This window comes from Macaca fascicularis, chromosome Y (genome assembly GCF_037993035.2).
Source record: "Macaca fascicularis isolate 582-1 chromosome Y, T2T-MFA8v1.1".
NCBI classification, from domain to species: Eukaryota; Metazoa; Chordata; class Mammalia; order Primates; family Cercopithecidae; genus Macaca; species Macaca fascicularis.
The window spans coordinates 11,817,297-11,832,473 of NC_132903.1; the positions used below are offsets into that span (position 1 = coordinate 11,817,297).

The 15,177-nt window shown below is 36.5% G+C and overlaps 1 protein-coding gene across 1 annotated transcript; it reads right to left on the bottom strand.

The window, feature by feature from the left end:
* Positions 1-1,310: 1,310 nt before the first annotated feature.
* On the bottom strand, positions 1,311-14,591 carry LOC141409556 (RNA-binding motif protein, Y chromosome, family 1 member F/J-like). Its single transcript, XM_074030627.1, has 14 exons — positions 14,483-14,591; positions 13,935-14,038; positions 10,767-10,989; positions 8,436-8,588; positions 6,334-6,448; positions 5,292-5,402; positions 4,816-4,926; positions 4,340-4,450; positions 3,864-3,974; positions 3,401-3,511; positions 2,938-3,048; positions 2,462-2,572; positions 2,260-2,369; positions 1,311-1,876 (listed from the first exon to the last, which is right to left on the bottom strand). The coding sequence occupies exons 1-14, from the start codon at positions 14,589-14,591 to the stop codon at positions 1,578-1,580; spliced, it is 1,890 nt and encodes a 629-aa protein (XP_073886728.1). The 3' UTR covers positions 1,311-1,577.
* Between the last annotated feature and the right edge of the window lie 586 nt (positions 14,592-15,177).

The following is a 15,177-nucleotide window of genomic DNA, read 5'->3' on the forward strand; positions in this document are numbered from 1 at the left end:
TTCCATTCCTTGAGGCCTGCTACCATGTTGGGCTCAGTTTGGGCTCCACTAGGGACCTCTTACCCTCCACGGAGAGGTGCACATGAGTCGCACCTAGATCTACATCCTTCAGTTTTTAAAATGCCTTAATAATGTAGATTCAGACCAGGATTTTATTGTAAAAGTGCTCTTCCTCCTTACTTGTGTCAAAGTCTTTTTCATGATGGGGGAAAGAATGCAACATACTTTGGTAAGTTAAATAAAGTATAAAAGTAAAAATAAATCCCATTGTAGATGATCAATTAAATGGCAGGGGACCTTCTGTGTGTGTCCAACAAGGGAATCCTGAGCATTAAGGCCCATCTGAGTATTAGTGTAGCCATCCAATTTCCCTTGTACCAGTGTGAGTGTGGGCACATTCCAGCCTGTGTGTTTGAGCTGGTGTATGAGTGTGAACAGCTGTGCCTGTGTACCTTTGTGTACCTTGGTTTGGGGGAGGGGGGCACACTCCTACCCACTGGTGTGCCTCAACATAGCTCTTGAGCTGGCAAGTAGGGTGCTGCCAGTTTGGCAATCCAACTTCAGGACCCATGAAGCCTGCGCTCTTCGGAGATGCGAAGAGTCCTCAGCGTTCTCACAAATGGCAGAGGGAGGAGGAAAAGGAGGGCTGGCACGAGTTACCTAGAGGAGATGTCACGGACCTGAAATGACACCTGGAGGGAAATAAAACCTACCAGCTGTCTGTATCTTCCTGTGTGTTTGGTCAGGGAAGGCGGGCATTCAAGTAAGAAGCAATGGAACCCGTGGGGTTTTGGGATTTGCTATCCAGGAATCCCTGTGCACCACTGTCCGGCCCATGAGAGAGGAGCACAGCATGTGGGTCCGGCAGGGCCTGAGTCTCCAGGGAGGCTGGCATTCTCCCCAAGAGGGCACGGGTCAGTAGATGGAGGAGAAACCCGGGCTGTGGGGTCAGGTAGATGGGACACTTATCACTTAGCCAGGTGGGAGTTTAGGAGAGGGCCTAGTGAGCAGCGGTCTAACTGGCTGGTGACACCCTGTTCCAGTGCTGCATGTATGCACACAAGCATTGCCCCATGCATCCTCTCCAGGATGCCTCACCTGGGCAGATAGGAAGTAAGGCACACAAGATCCTAAGCTTATGGTCATGAGTGGCCCCAGAGGGAGGTCTCTAGGATCACTGGTCCCAGGAGATGCAGGTATGCAGGGTCTCTTCAGAACAGGGGTAAAATGCATAAGCCCAGCTCTCCACCCAGTGGGTGTCTTGCCCTAATGATGTCAGCCATGGCAGACCCATACCTAGACAAGAGATGTGAACAGAGGCTTTCAAATTTTATTCTGAAAATTTTAAGGTAGATATTACATCTAAACACTTTTCAAAGAGCATTAACAAGTATGAAATTACTTTGAAAAAAATTCCTTTTGCTCTGAATACCTCAAAAAATTCATGGAGGAAGTTAGTATCTACCTCTCTCCACAAAACCAATATGTTTCTTGTAGTAATATGCAGAAATAACACTTCAATTTTCAATTTGCAAACAAGGTTTGGAATGCAATAACTATTACTTTGAATACTTGCTTTAATATCTGCTTAAGTCTCCTTTTTCAGATCTACTTTCTTCACCATCTACTGTAGATGAAACATAACTTGAGCTACCATATGCTTCACGAGGAGCAGGGAGCAACCTAGCCAGAGAAGGCAGATTCCTTTGGTCTTTTCTGCCAGCATGCTCACGACCACAAGAATAAGAATCACCACAGCTCCTTGAGTAACTCTCCCAACTTCTGCCATATCTATCTCGTGTATTATAATCATGGCAGGTGCTTCCACCGTAAGATATCCGAGGCCCTTGTGCAGGTGGTGCACCCTGAGAGGTCCCTGCAGGGTTGATAAAACAATACGTTGGATTGCATTTAAACATTTTTACTGCTATCACTAAAGCATGAACTAAAGTACTATTTTGAAATATCTGCTTTCCTCTGCCTTTGTTGACAGGATACTAATTAAGCCTTCAATAGTCAGGTTTTATTTAAAAGAAGTGTAAGAGTAGTATTTGGAAGTTTAACAAATTTAATTCTAAAATAAATGTTGAGTCACATTTTCTGAACATGAACTGAAGTTCTCACCTTCATATCATTCCCTATGCTTTATACTGTTAAGAATACTCAACATTTAAACATGTTATATTTGTGCTTTATAATTTTCCTTAGAATTTCATTAAAACAATGATCTGTTCTATGAAATACAATTATATAACTTACAAATCCATCCTGGACCATTATCATATCCCTGAAATGCATCTCTATAAGAACTTCCACTTGGACCTTCAGAATGATCTCTACCACAGGCCTCACTGTAGCCATCACGATCACTAAATTGAGAAAAAAAAAAAAAAGCTTTTTTAAATGTCAGAATGAACAATTGAATAAATCTATTTGATAAATCCAGATAACGTTATAGTACCTATATCCTCTGGAGGAATGTTCATCCTGACTAGAACGACCATAAACACAGTATGCATAGTCTTTAGCTGGTGCAGCATAATCCCTGGTTTCTCGGGAACTTGGATGATTTCTGTGGGCATAAGTTTAAGCAACAAATTTTAAATTTTCAGCTTCTAATATCCAAAATATAACTAAATTACAACTTAAACACAATTAAATTGTCAAACATCTAAATAAATATTACTCCAAATGAAATAAGCAAAAGCCCAAAAAGCACATGGAACAGATACTCATAATCAGTGATTCAGAGAATGCATTCCAAATCCAAAAGGAGATTCCACACTTCACACACACACTGGAAGCACAATAAATTTTGCAAAGCAGGAAATAGCAAGTGTTTGAGAGGATGCAGATAAATTGGAGCCCTGATACAATGTTAGTTGGAATGAACAACTTAAGAAATCTATTTGACAAATCCAGAAAACATTGCATTACCTATATCCTCTAGAGGAATGTTCATCTGGACTAGAACGACCATAATCATGGTATGTATAGTCTTTAGGTGGTGGAGCATAATTCCTGGTTTCTCGGGAACTTGGATGATTTCTGTGGGCATAAGTTTTAAATTTTCAGCTTCTAATATCCAAAATATAACTAAATTACAACTTAAACACAATTAAATTGTCAAACATCTAAATAAATATTACTCCAAATAAAATAGGCAAATGCCCAAAAAGCACATGAAACAGATACTCATGATCAGTGATTCAGAGAATGCATTCCAAATCCAAAGGGAGATTCCACACTTCACACACACACTGGAAGCACAATAAATTTTGCAAAGCAGGAAATAGCAAGTGTTTGAGAGGATGCAGATAAATTGGAGCCCTGATACAATGTTAGTTGGAATGAACAACTTAAGAAATCTATTTGACAAATCCAGAAAACATTGCATTACCTATATCCTCTAGAGGAATGTTCATCTGGACTAGAACGACCATAATCACGGTATGTATAGTCTTTAGGTGGTGGAGCATAATTCCTGGTTTCTCGGGAACTTGGATGATTTCTGTGGGCATAAATTTTAAATTTTCAGCTTCTAATATCCAAAATATAACTAAATTACAACTTAAACACAATTAAATTGTCAAACATCTAAATAAATATTACTCCAAATAAAATAAGCAAAAGCCCAAAAAGCACAAGGAATAGATACTCATAATCAGTGATTCAGAGAATGCATTCCAAATCCAAAAGGAGATTCCACACTTCACACACACACTGGAAGCACAATAAATTTTACAAAGCAGGAAATAGCAAGTGTTTGAGAGGATGCAGATAAATTGGAGCCCTGATACAATGTTAGTTGGAATGAACAATTTAAGAAATCTATTTGACAAATCCAGAAAACATTGCATTACCTGTATCCTCTAGAGGAATGTTCATCTGGACAAGAACGACCATAATCACGGTATGTATAGCCTCTAGATGGTGGAGCATAATCCCTAGTGTCTCGGGAACTTGGATGATTTCTGTGGGCATAAGTTTAAGCAACAAATTTTAAATTTTCAGCTTCTAATATCCAAAATATAACTAAATTACAACTTAAACACAATTAAATTGTCAAACATCTAAATAAATATTACTCCAAATGAAATAAGCAAAAGCCCAAAAAGCACATGGAACAGATACTCATAATCAGTGATTCAGAGAATGCATTCCAAATCCAAAAGGAGATTCCACACTTCACACACACACTGGAAGCACAATAAATTTTGCAAAGCAGGAAATAGCAAGTGTTTGAGAGGATGCAGATAAATTGGAGCCCTGATACAATGTTAGTTGGAATGAACAACTTAAGAAATCTATTTGACAAATCCAGAAAACATTGCATTACCTATATCCTCTAGAGGAATGTTCATCTGGACTAGAACGACCATAATCATGGTATGTATAGCCTCTAGATGGTGGAGCATAAACCCTAGTGTCTCGGGAACTTGGATGATTTCTGTGGGCATAAGTTTAAGCAACAAATTTTAAATTTTCAGCTTCCAGTATCCAAAACATAACTAACTTAAGGCTTAAACAAAATTAAAAGGTCAAACATCTAAATAGATATTTCTCCAAATGAAATAGGCAAAAGCCCAAAAAACACATGGAACAGATACTCATAATCAGTGATTCAGAGAATGCATTCCAAATCCAAAAGGAGATTCCACACTTCACACACACACTGGAAGCACAACAAATTTTACAAAGCAGGAAATAGCAAGTGTTTGAGAGGATGCAGATAAATTGGAGCCCTGATACAATGTTAGTTGGAATGAACAACTTAAGAAATCTATTTGGCAAATCCAGAAAACATTACATTACCTATATCCTCTAGAGGAATGTTCATCTGGACTAGAACGACCATAGTCACGGTAGGTATAGCCTCTAGATGGTGGAGCATAATCCCTAGTGTCTCGGGAACTTGGATGATTTCTGTGGGCATAAGTTTAAGCAACAAATTTTAAATTTTCAACTTCCAGTATCCAAAACATAACTAACTTACAGCTTAAACACAATTAAATTGTCAAACATCTAAATAAATATTACTACAAATAAAATAGGCAAATGCCCAAAAAGCACATGGAACAGATACTCATGATCAGTGATTCAGAGAATGCATTCCAAATCCAAAAGGAGATTCCACACTTCACACACACACTGGAAGCACAATAAATTTTACAAAGCAGGAAATAGCAAGTGTTTGAGAGGATGCAGATAAATTGGAGCCCTGATACAATGTTAGTTGGAATGAACAACTTAAGAAATCTATTTGACAAATCCAGAAAACATTACATTACCTATATCCTCTAGAGGAATGTTCATCTGGACTAGAACGACCATAATCACGGTATGTATAGCCTCTAGATGGTGGAGCATAATCCCTAGTGTCTCGGGAACTTGGATGATTTCTGTGGGCATAAGTTTAAGCAACAAATTTTAAATTTTCAACTTCCAGTATCCAAAACATAACTTATGGCTTAAACAAAATTAAAAAGTCAAACATCTAAATAGATATTTCTCCAAATAAAATAGGCAAATGCCCAAAAAGCACATGGGACAGATACTCATAATCAGTGATTCAGAAAATGCATTTCTTTTTGGTTTTTTTATACTTTAAGTTCTGGGGTACATGTGCATGACGAGTTAATGGGTGCAGAAAATGCATTTCAAATCCAAAATGAGTATCATATTTTCCACACACAACCTGGAATGGCAGTAAATTTTAAAAAGGAGGAAATAACAAGTGTTTGAGAGGATGTAGATAAATTGGAACCCTGATACAATGCTAGTTGGAATGGAAAACGATGCAGCTACTATGGGGAAATGTGGTGGTTCCTCAGGAAAGTAAACATAGCTATCATAGGACCATGCAATTCCACTCATATACACCCAGAATTGAATACGTGTACTCAAACAAATATTGGTGCATAGAAATACTGGGGTGGAAACCACCCAGATAAAATAATGGTTTAACAACTTGTGGAAGGAGTAAAGTGCTATGATGTAAATGAACCTTCAGGACATCACAGATAAACGTCCTGTTGTGTTTGAGCCCCATTAACATTAAATGCCTACAACAGGTGGTTCAGAGGCAGAACACAGATTGGTGTTTGCTAGCAGCTGAGGAAAGGAAGAAAATGGAAGGGAATGCTTAACTGGTAGTTGGAGTTTTAATTTAGAGTGATGAAAATGTTTTGGAACTTGATGGAGGTAGTTGTTGCATGACACAGAATATATTAAACACCACTTAACTATTTACATTGTAATATTTAATTTTGTTATGTGAATTTCATCATCACAAGAAAAAAAATCAATTGTGTTTCTTCATTTTTCCTTTACCTCTCCTTAGTTGCATAACCATCATCTCTTCGTGACATATGGTCATTTCTCCAGGAAGAGGTTGGCTCTCTGCATGGAGGACCTCCATAATTCTCTCTTCCACGTGACACGGGACCTTTCATATTAAAATGATGGAACATTTTGTAAAGAACACCAAATCTAAAACACTATTTTCTCTTCTCTCAAACAACTTCTATAATTATTTCTTCTATGACTCCATTCTTCATTTCCTAAATTACTACAGTCATGACACTGAATATTTCGTATGGCTTTGGATAATCCCATGGCTCCCACAAGTCCAGTTCTTCTAATGAAGCTGAAGCCAAACATTAATTCTTAGGTAAAAGTTCATTGGTAATGGTTAATAACTTAGTTATTATTTTACTTTTCATGTGAATTACTGATGACTACTAATAATACAGGAATAACATGTAAAATCATCAAACTAATAATGGATTTTAAAGTTTACATACATTGTCGCTTCTCAGCTGAAGAACGTAAATTTTCCCATGTTGTTGAGTCCAACTCACACACACAAATAAGGCTACCTTTGAATGACTGCACACTAAATGTTTACATAAAAGTTCTCCTTTATCACTAACTGGTTGGCTCTATTTTAAATGTTGACAAATTAAAATGTGCTAGTGAAGATTTTCTAATGATGGCCAAGATTTACTTTTACTGCAATAAGCAATATTATGAAAGGGGTCATTACAACAATGTTGCTATTTCAAAATAGAAAAGTTTCTCCTTTAATATACTCTTCACCTGCTATTCCTCAGAGGTCAGTCTTTCACCTGTGATACCTTCACTGGCTAATTTTCCAATGGAAATATGTTGGCTTGTATATCCTAAAGCCCATAAATACCTAACTTCACTGATACTCTACATATGAAATGTAAAATTGAAAATGGCAGTTTTCAATTTCCTCCATATTAGGGTGGAGGACTAAGTAAGAATTTTAATTTGTTCCGCTTAACTTCTTTGCTAAGAACTTTTATTTATTGTCTTGTTTTCTTCTGTCCAGTCTGCAGTCTTACAATTCTCCTTCTGAAAAATATTACTTCTATTCAATCCAATTGCTCACCTCATGTTACTTAGTTCTAAATTCTCTCCTCAAATATTTCAAATCTTACACCAAAGATCTTGTGTTAATGTTTAAACATCCTGGTACAATCTCAACTATTGATTTACATCACCCTGTATTTCACAACTCTGCACTTCTGTGATATCCACTAAATTTAAGAATATCGGACTCCTTCACGTCTACCTTTCAAGCCTTAAATTTATTTTAAAATAATATTTAAGCCCAGTGACTCCTTATCTGCTAAATGCTCTTGTAGTTCTTTTGAATCTCCATATAAGCAGTGGGAATGCCTTGCACATATGCATTACTGAGGTGTCAGAAGTTGGATGGCCAGGCTCAGCGGCTCACACTGACTGAGTGTGGAAGGCAGAGGCAGCTGGACTGCTTGAGCCCCGGGCTTTAACATCAGTTTTGACAGTGTAGTGAGATCCTCTCTCTAAAAAAATATAGGAAAAAAATTTAGCTAGGTATGATGATGCATGCCTGTAGTTGCAGAAACGTGGAAGGCTGAAACAGGAGAATTGCCTGAGCCCAGGAATTTGAGGCTGTCATAAGCCATCATCTCACCAATGCACTCTGACCTGGTAAGAGCAAGACTCCAACCCAACAAAGAAACTGAACAAGCAACTTTTAGACTGGGACACCAGGGGACCACTACCAGGGGACCTAGTAAATGGAAGAATTAATTAGATGAAGAAGCCTCCCATCAAAGAATACTGCTGGGAACTTAGAGGAAAATTAAGGGGAATTTTCTAGCAAACACAGGATTAAAAGGAATGTTGGCCTCACTCTAATCACTTCTTCGATCTGCAGTGAGAAGTTCAAGTATTTCTTCAACATAAATCTGAAATGTACCTAGTGAGATAGAAACTATAATAAAAGCTATCACTCAGTAATTACGTCCATGTATGTGTCACTTCTCTTTTCTTCAACGAACTTAAAGCTAAGCATTCAGGTAAAATAGCTCATTTTAAGTGATACAAAAACTACAGTCTTTCTGTCAGGTAGCATTTACCTTGGCTTCTGATCCAACTATTGCTTCTTGCCATAGCAGAAAGAGCAGATTTTTTAGGAAGAGGACCTCCACTTCTTGAAGATGGACCTCTTTTAACTGGAATGGCTCCCCTAGAAGAACTCATGTTGAGATCAAGAGTGTATTCACCATCATCTGTATTTCAAACAAAATCTTTTTAGTTAACTAACATCACTGTTTCTTAAATGGCTAAGAAGTTTTAGTTGTTTATAAAGATTTTCTACATATTATAATCTTACAAATTCACATCTGTCTAAACCAATAAAATTAATATTTCTATATGAAATCAGTACAGTTCAAGCAATAAAAGTCCATTTAGAAAATCTAGAAAGAAACTCAAGTATCATAATATATTGGTGTGAGAGAGAGAGGTGGGAAAATGGGGAGTGAACAGGGAGTAGAAATCTATCAATAAAGTATCTAAGTATAATATACACAAAAATATTAAAAGAAAAATGATAAATGACTGATTATATCATTCTGTTATGAGGAAACATTTTCAAAGCATATCATAAAGATAAACTAATGGCCGGGCGCGGTGGCTCAAGCCTGTAATCCCAGCACTTTGGGAGGCCGAGGCGGGTGGATCACGAGGTCAGGAGATCAAGACTATCCTGGCTAACATGGTGAAACCCCGTCTCTACTAAAAATACAAAAAACTAGCTGGGCGTGGTGGCGGGTGCCTGTAGTCTCAGCTACTTGGGAGGCTGAGGCGGGAGAATGGCGTGAACCCGGGAGGCGGAGCTTGCAGTGAGCCGAGATCATGCCACTGCACTTCAGCCTGGGAGACACAGCGAGACTCCGTCTCAAAAAAAAAAAAATAAATAAAAAATAAACTAAATTCCATTCAAAGAAATTCAAATATTTACAATACCAAGAAGTGACATATCAGGAAAATACATTACCTCTAAAATTTGTTAACACAATACAGAATTCTTAAAATTCCCTTATGAGACATTAATTTTCAGATTAGACTATGCTGAATTTTAATACTTTAAGAATTGCATATTAATTAATATAAAAATATTTTTGTAGATCTACAAAAATATAGCTATATGCCAATTGCCAGATGGTGTTACAGGTTAGAATATATACATTCTCATACGTGGCAGGGTATAATTGAACCTCACCCTCAAGATCAATGGCGACAAAATAGCCAGGAAGCCACGCATCTTAAAAATGAAGCAAAGACTGCAATTTCAACTTTAAAAAACATCTCCAATGAACTACACATCTGGTTATTAAAACTCCAAATTAATTGTTACAGTTTCGAAGTTGGTTAATAGATAATACAAGTTATTTATTTATTTATTTATTTATTTATTGAGATGGACTCTTGCCCTATCACGCAGGCTGGAGCACAATGGCATAACCTTGGTTCACTGCAACTTCCGCCCCCCAGGTTCCAGCGATTCTCCTGCCTCAGCCTCCCAAGTAGCTGGGATTACAGATGCACGCTACCACACCAGGCTAATTTTTTGCATCTTTAGGGGAAACAGGGTTTCACCATGTTGGCCAGGCTGGTCTGGAACTCCTGACCTCGTGGTCCACCTGCCCTGTACTCCCCAAGTGCTGAAGTGACAGGCGTGGGCCACCTCACACAGCCAATCCAATAGTTTTATCTTTTTTTTTTTTAATACATGGTTTGTTTCTCTTTTATATGTAAAAATAGACCCCTCATTTCTATTGAGTAAATCACTCATAAATATCATTTTCAGTGACTCATCCTCCAGCAAAGATAGATACACACATACCTGTGAAGCAGTGGTTTTTAGACCTTTCCAGAGTCACAGACAATTTTCAGAAATTAAAGCCCTACATTACTTAAATTGAAAATGCTTTATGGCAGGCCAATGTTCAAATTTTCCGTATCAAAATTACAAATCAATAGATTTGCATAGATATTTGCACATGTACACACAAGAAAACAAATATTGCAAAACCAATCTTAAGTATTGAGTTACTTTTTTTCCTACAGGAAACTTTTAAATATTCCACCATACTTTGATAATATAACTGATATGAAATTCTGTGCCCCAAAATAGAAAACTCTAAAGTATAATGAATTTAAATGAGCTCTGCAGAAAACCTGCTGAGTACGCGCAATCAGCATTCATAAACTCAATTCAGTTTGAAATTTGTGTTACTTCAATGCAACGCTATTACAATTTTAAAGCAAATTTTAGTTATTAGTTCAATCATTCTTATAATACATCTTTAGTACTTAGAAATAATTTTGCTTATCAATAAATTAATCTTCTGTTCATAAAGGAAATAAATAAAATTGAGAAATTTCAATATCTTCAAACTTACTTTCTTTCAGTCCTATGGTTTCATCTTTATATTTTAAAACATTACCCAAGTGTCCTTCATGTGAGGGATGCCACCCTCTTGTTCCTCCACTACTTCCTTTTGCAGATCTCAGACTTCCTGAAGGGCTTCTGTTTCTTGAAGAAGGTGGAGGTCTCCGCCTACCACCACTTTGAAATGATGGTTTCTTGGCTTGTTCTACTTTTATTGCTTTTCCATCCAAAGACTAAAAATATTAAGGAGACTATCAATAACACTGGCACATTTAATGTGAGCATATTTTACAGGCATTTTTAGATCAACTATAGTTCAATTTGAGGTATTTTCTCCCAAAGGAAACGTTTTTCCTCCTAAAATGAACACATCTTTCACAATGCCAAATTTGAGACATGTACTGAGCACATGCCTTCCATTAAAAGATCAAACACAAATTCTATTATTCAAACACCTTGAAAATTTCTCCTTTATTAAAAAAAAACAAAAAAAACAACAACAACAAAGAAAGATTAAACATCACACATTCTATGGAAGAATGTGGCACATCTGTTTTTTACAATATATAATACACTTCATCTGTGTATTCACATCACTGATTTAAAAGTTTCAGTGTCCCAATGAAACTTGTGTCATTTAAAAAATTGAGGTTACTTTTTCAGTAATTACTCACATTAGTCATTATGAATTGTTTCTTCTTTGATTGGCTAATACTTACATAAAATGTCCCCATATGATTTACAATGCTATATTTACTCTAAAAATGTTTCTGTGAATGTGATCCTTGTTTGATCTCGTTAAGGTTTCCTGCCTTACTCATTTCTTATATTGCCTTAGATGTGCCCCTAAAAAATGACTCTTAATATAGTACTTCATGTAATTTCTCAAAAATGCTTAAATATCCTAATTAATTTCACAATAACATTTTTCACTGTAATCTTGTCTATAGGCCATAGCAATTTTTGGAAACAGTTCAGCTAACAATTTGATTTAAAAATTCCATGGCTTTTATTATTTGGGGGAAGTAAGTCTTAAATTCCTTACAAAACCTCTTGCAGCCACATCGCCAGTTGTTCCTACCTTGAAACCACTTTTGTTATTTCTGGGCCCAAAATATTTTCCCTAGATTTGCTCATGGTTGCTTCCTTCCCAGTCAGACAAATTCTGAAGTCAGCCAAAATTCCTTAACCGTTAATTCTCCCTGAAAACTCTAAGAACTTCCTTTATTGGCTGTCTTAACATTTACGTGCATATAACATTCATATTTATTTTAACACAATAAAACATGTGAGATGAAGTAATTTAGAAATAACATTGGCTGGGCACAGTGGCTCACACCTGTAATCCCAACACTTTGGGAGGCTGAGGCAGGCGGATCACAAGGAAAAGAGTTAGAGACCATCCTGGCCAACATGGTGAAACCCCGTCTCTATTCAAAGTACAAAAATTAGCTGGGTGTGGTGGCAGGTGTCTGTAGTCCCGGCTAGTCGGAGGCTGAGGAAGGAGAATCGCTTGAACCCAGCAGGCGGAGGTTGCAGTGAGCCAAGATAACCCCACTGCAATCCAGTCTAGCAACACAGCGAGTCTCCATCTTAAAAAACAAACAAACAAAAACTCTACACAAATTATCTGCTCTTTTGCTTGAAAAACAGGGGGAAGAAAGAAATTATCATAGATTACTATATGTAAGTCAAAATTATCTCCATCACTACCACAAAGCCATGAACCAAAAGCTACTCTCGGTTTCTACCACAGCTTAATCTACTAATTTGTAAGAGTGAACAAAACTGTACTCTCTGCTATGTGCCAGGAAGTGTGCTAGATCTAACAGAAATAAAAGCAACTTAGGAAGACTTAAATATGCATTATATACAATTTCACAATCAACAGATTAATATATAGTACAGTGAGTACAAAATACAATATGCAATGAGGAAGAAAATATGAAATCTAAGTTGTTTTTGAAGCATAAATTGTTATTTGTGAGACATACATCAGGAAGGATAATTCTGAAGAAGTCCAAAAAAGCATTTGGGGATAGCGTAAAGACTAGCAGGAGCTATAACCAGATTGGGATAATGTCATTTATTTATTTATTTTGAGATGGATTCTCCCTCTGTCACCAGCCTGCAGAGCATTGGCGTAATCTCGGCTCACTGCAACTTCTGCCTCCCAGGTTCAACTGATTCCCCTGCCTCAGCCTACTGAGTAGCTGGAACCACAGGCACACACAATCATACATGGCTAATGTTTTTGTATTTTAGTAGAGACAAGTTTTTACCATGTTGGCCATTATGGTTTCGTTTTCCTGACCTCGTGATCTGCCCACCTCAGCCACATCCATGGTGGCGTTAGCCACCATGCCGGGCCTCATTAGGATACTGTTATAAAGCAAAAAACTGCTAAAGTGCCCAAAATGGAATGATCTTGACTACAATGTAAAGGAATTCAATAGTTCATAGAATTACATAAAATTTTAAAGCTTTAGTAAGCACACAATAATCCCTAGATTTAAAACTCAACAGGACAAGAGACCACTGGTTGGATTAAAACAAGTCCCCAAACACACTGGGGAAATGAGTAATTGGGTATTCATGTTACATAAATCACTCTAGTGATAGGAAGGAAACGTCCTTAGGAGAAAAGAGCCAGGATGGGGCAAAAATGCCAATTACTTCTTCTGTTATCTGACTTCAATGTTCTTGTATTATTTTCTATTTTCAAGGACTTAACATTTAAATATACTTTCTCAAGAATATATTTTCAGAAAATGGGAAAGAATCTTTCCTTCTTGTGAGTTTGTCTAGATGTCTATCCACAGTTTGTCTATGCTCTAAAAGTATTTCCATGAATTGGAAGTCCATTAATAACATTTAATAAATGTTGACTTATTACTTTCATTTACATGAAGGTTCCTTACAACTTTTAAAGCCCTTCAAAACCTTTCAAAATCTATTTACACTCATATTGAAATACAAACATAGAAAAATTATATATTAATTTATATAATGTTAATTCCAATACCCTTCCAAACTACATTTGCATGTATATGACAAAAGAAGAGGACGGCTTCATATGACATTCTACTATCTTCAAAAGTTTAGTAATATTAAAAAGACCTATAAATACTGTTAATTGAAGAACAGAGTTAGAATATTATTAATAAGGGACTCTTACCTTTCCATTCATATCTTTGGCAGCATTCTTAGCATCTGCAGGGTTCTCAAAAGTAATAAATGCAAAACCTCTGGATTTGCTGGTTCGATCCTTTATTAAAAGAACTAAAATATATGAAAAGTTTTTACATTCATATAATGGGCTCACCAAGGTACTAACCATCTGAAAGTTACATCAAACCAAAAAATAATTGCATTTTACATCATTACTATGATTCTTAATACTAAGTCACCCCTGTAGTCAGCCTATTTTATTCCAGTTTGTTCCCTAACTCCACAACATATTTAGTTTTCCTCATATTCCTTTCTAAGTAGTAGGCTATCCTTACCACAGACCCTTAATCTGGTACTATGAGAATTTTCCAAATATCAAATAGATAATTCAAAATAAGAGTTTAAAACTAATAAGGCATTTTAATGTAGGTATACAATGAACTTTGAAAAAAATACATTTTTTCAAAACATACATATATAAACATACATATTTTAAACATACATATTGAAATATACATATGAAAATACACACAGACACACGGCTTTAAGAGTTACCTTCTGATATGGGACCATGTTTCACAAATACAGCTTTAAGCATCTTTTCATTGGTTTCTCTATTGAGGCCACCAATAAAAAGCTTGCCAGGACAATCTGCTTCTACCATTGTGCTGCAAATGGTAAAACATTATCTATATTTAGATAAAAATAAATAAGCTAAAAAGATAAAATTTTATTACACACTATGTTGAAAACCCAAGTAAAACCCTTCCCGAGGCTGACATCTTTCTAGCATTTGTTACTTCAAATATGTAAAATTTATAACACACACAGCAAAAGGGTCACTAACTTCATGGACAAATGATGCATTTCAGTATGTACCTGATAAAATCTCATTTCTAAAAATTAGATAAGAAAAGCTATCATAATTTTCCTAAGTTGCAATATAAAGAATGCCCCCATTTAAGTAATTTTATTTGAAAACTATATTTATGAGGTACAGTGTGATGTTTGTGTATTTTCTTTCTTGAGATGTGTATCTCCCACACTTGAGATGTGTATCAGTGCACTGCTAAGTGCAGCCTCCTCCACCCAGCCTCAACTGATCTTCTCACATCTCAGCTTCCCAGGTAGGTGTTACCAGAGGGGCTTTCTACCAGGTTTGGGAAATTTTTTGTGTTGTTTTAAATAGACAAGGGTTTCCCCATATTGCCCAAGCTGGTATCCAAATCCTGGGCTCAAGTGATCTGCCA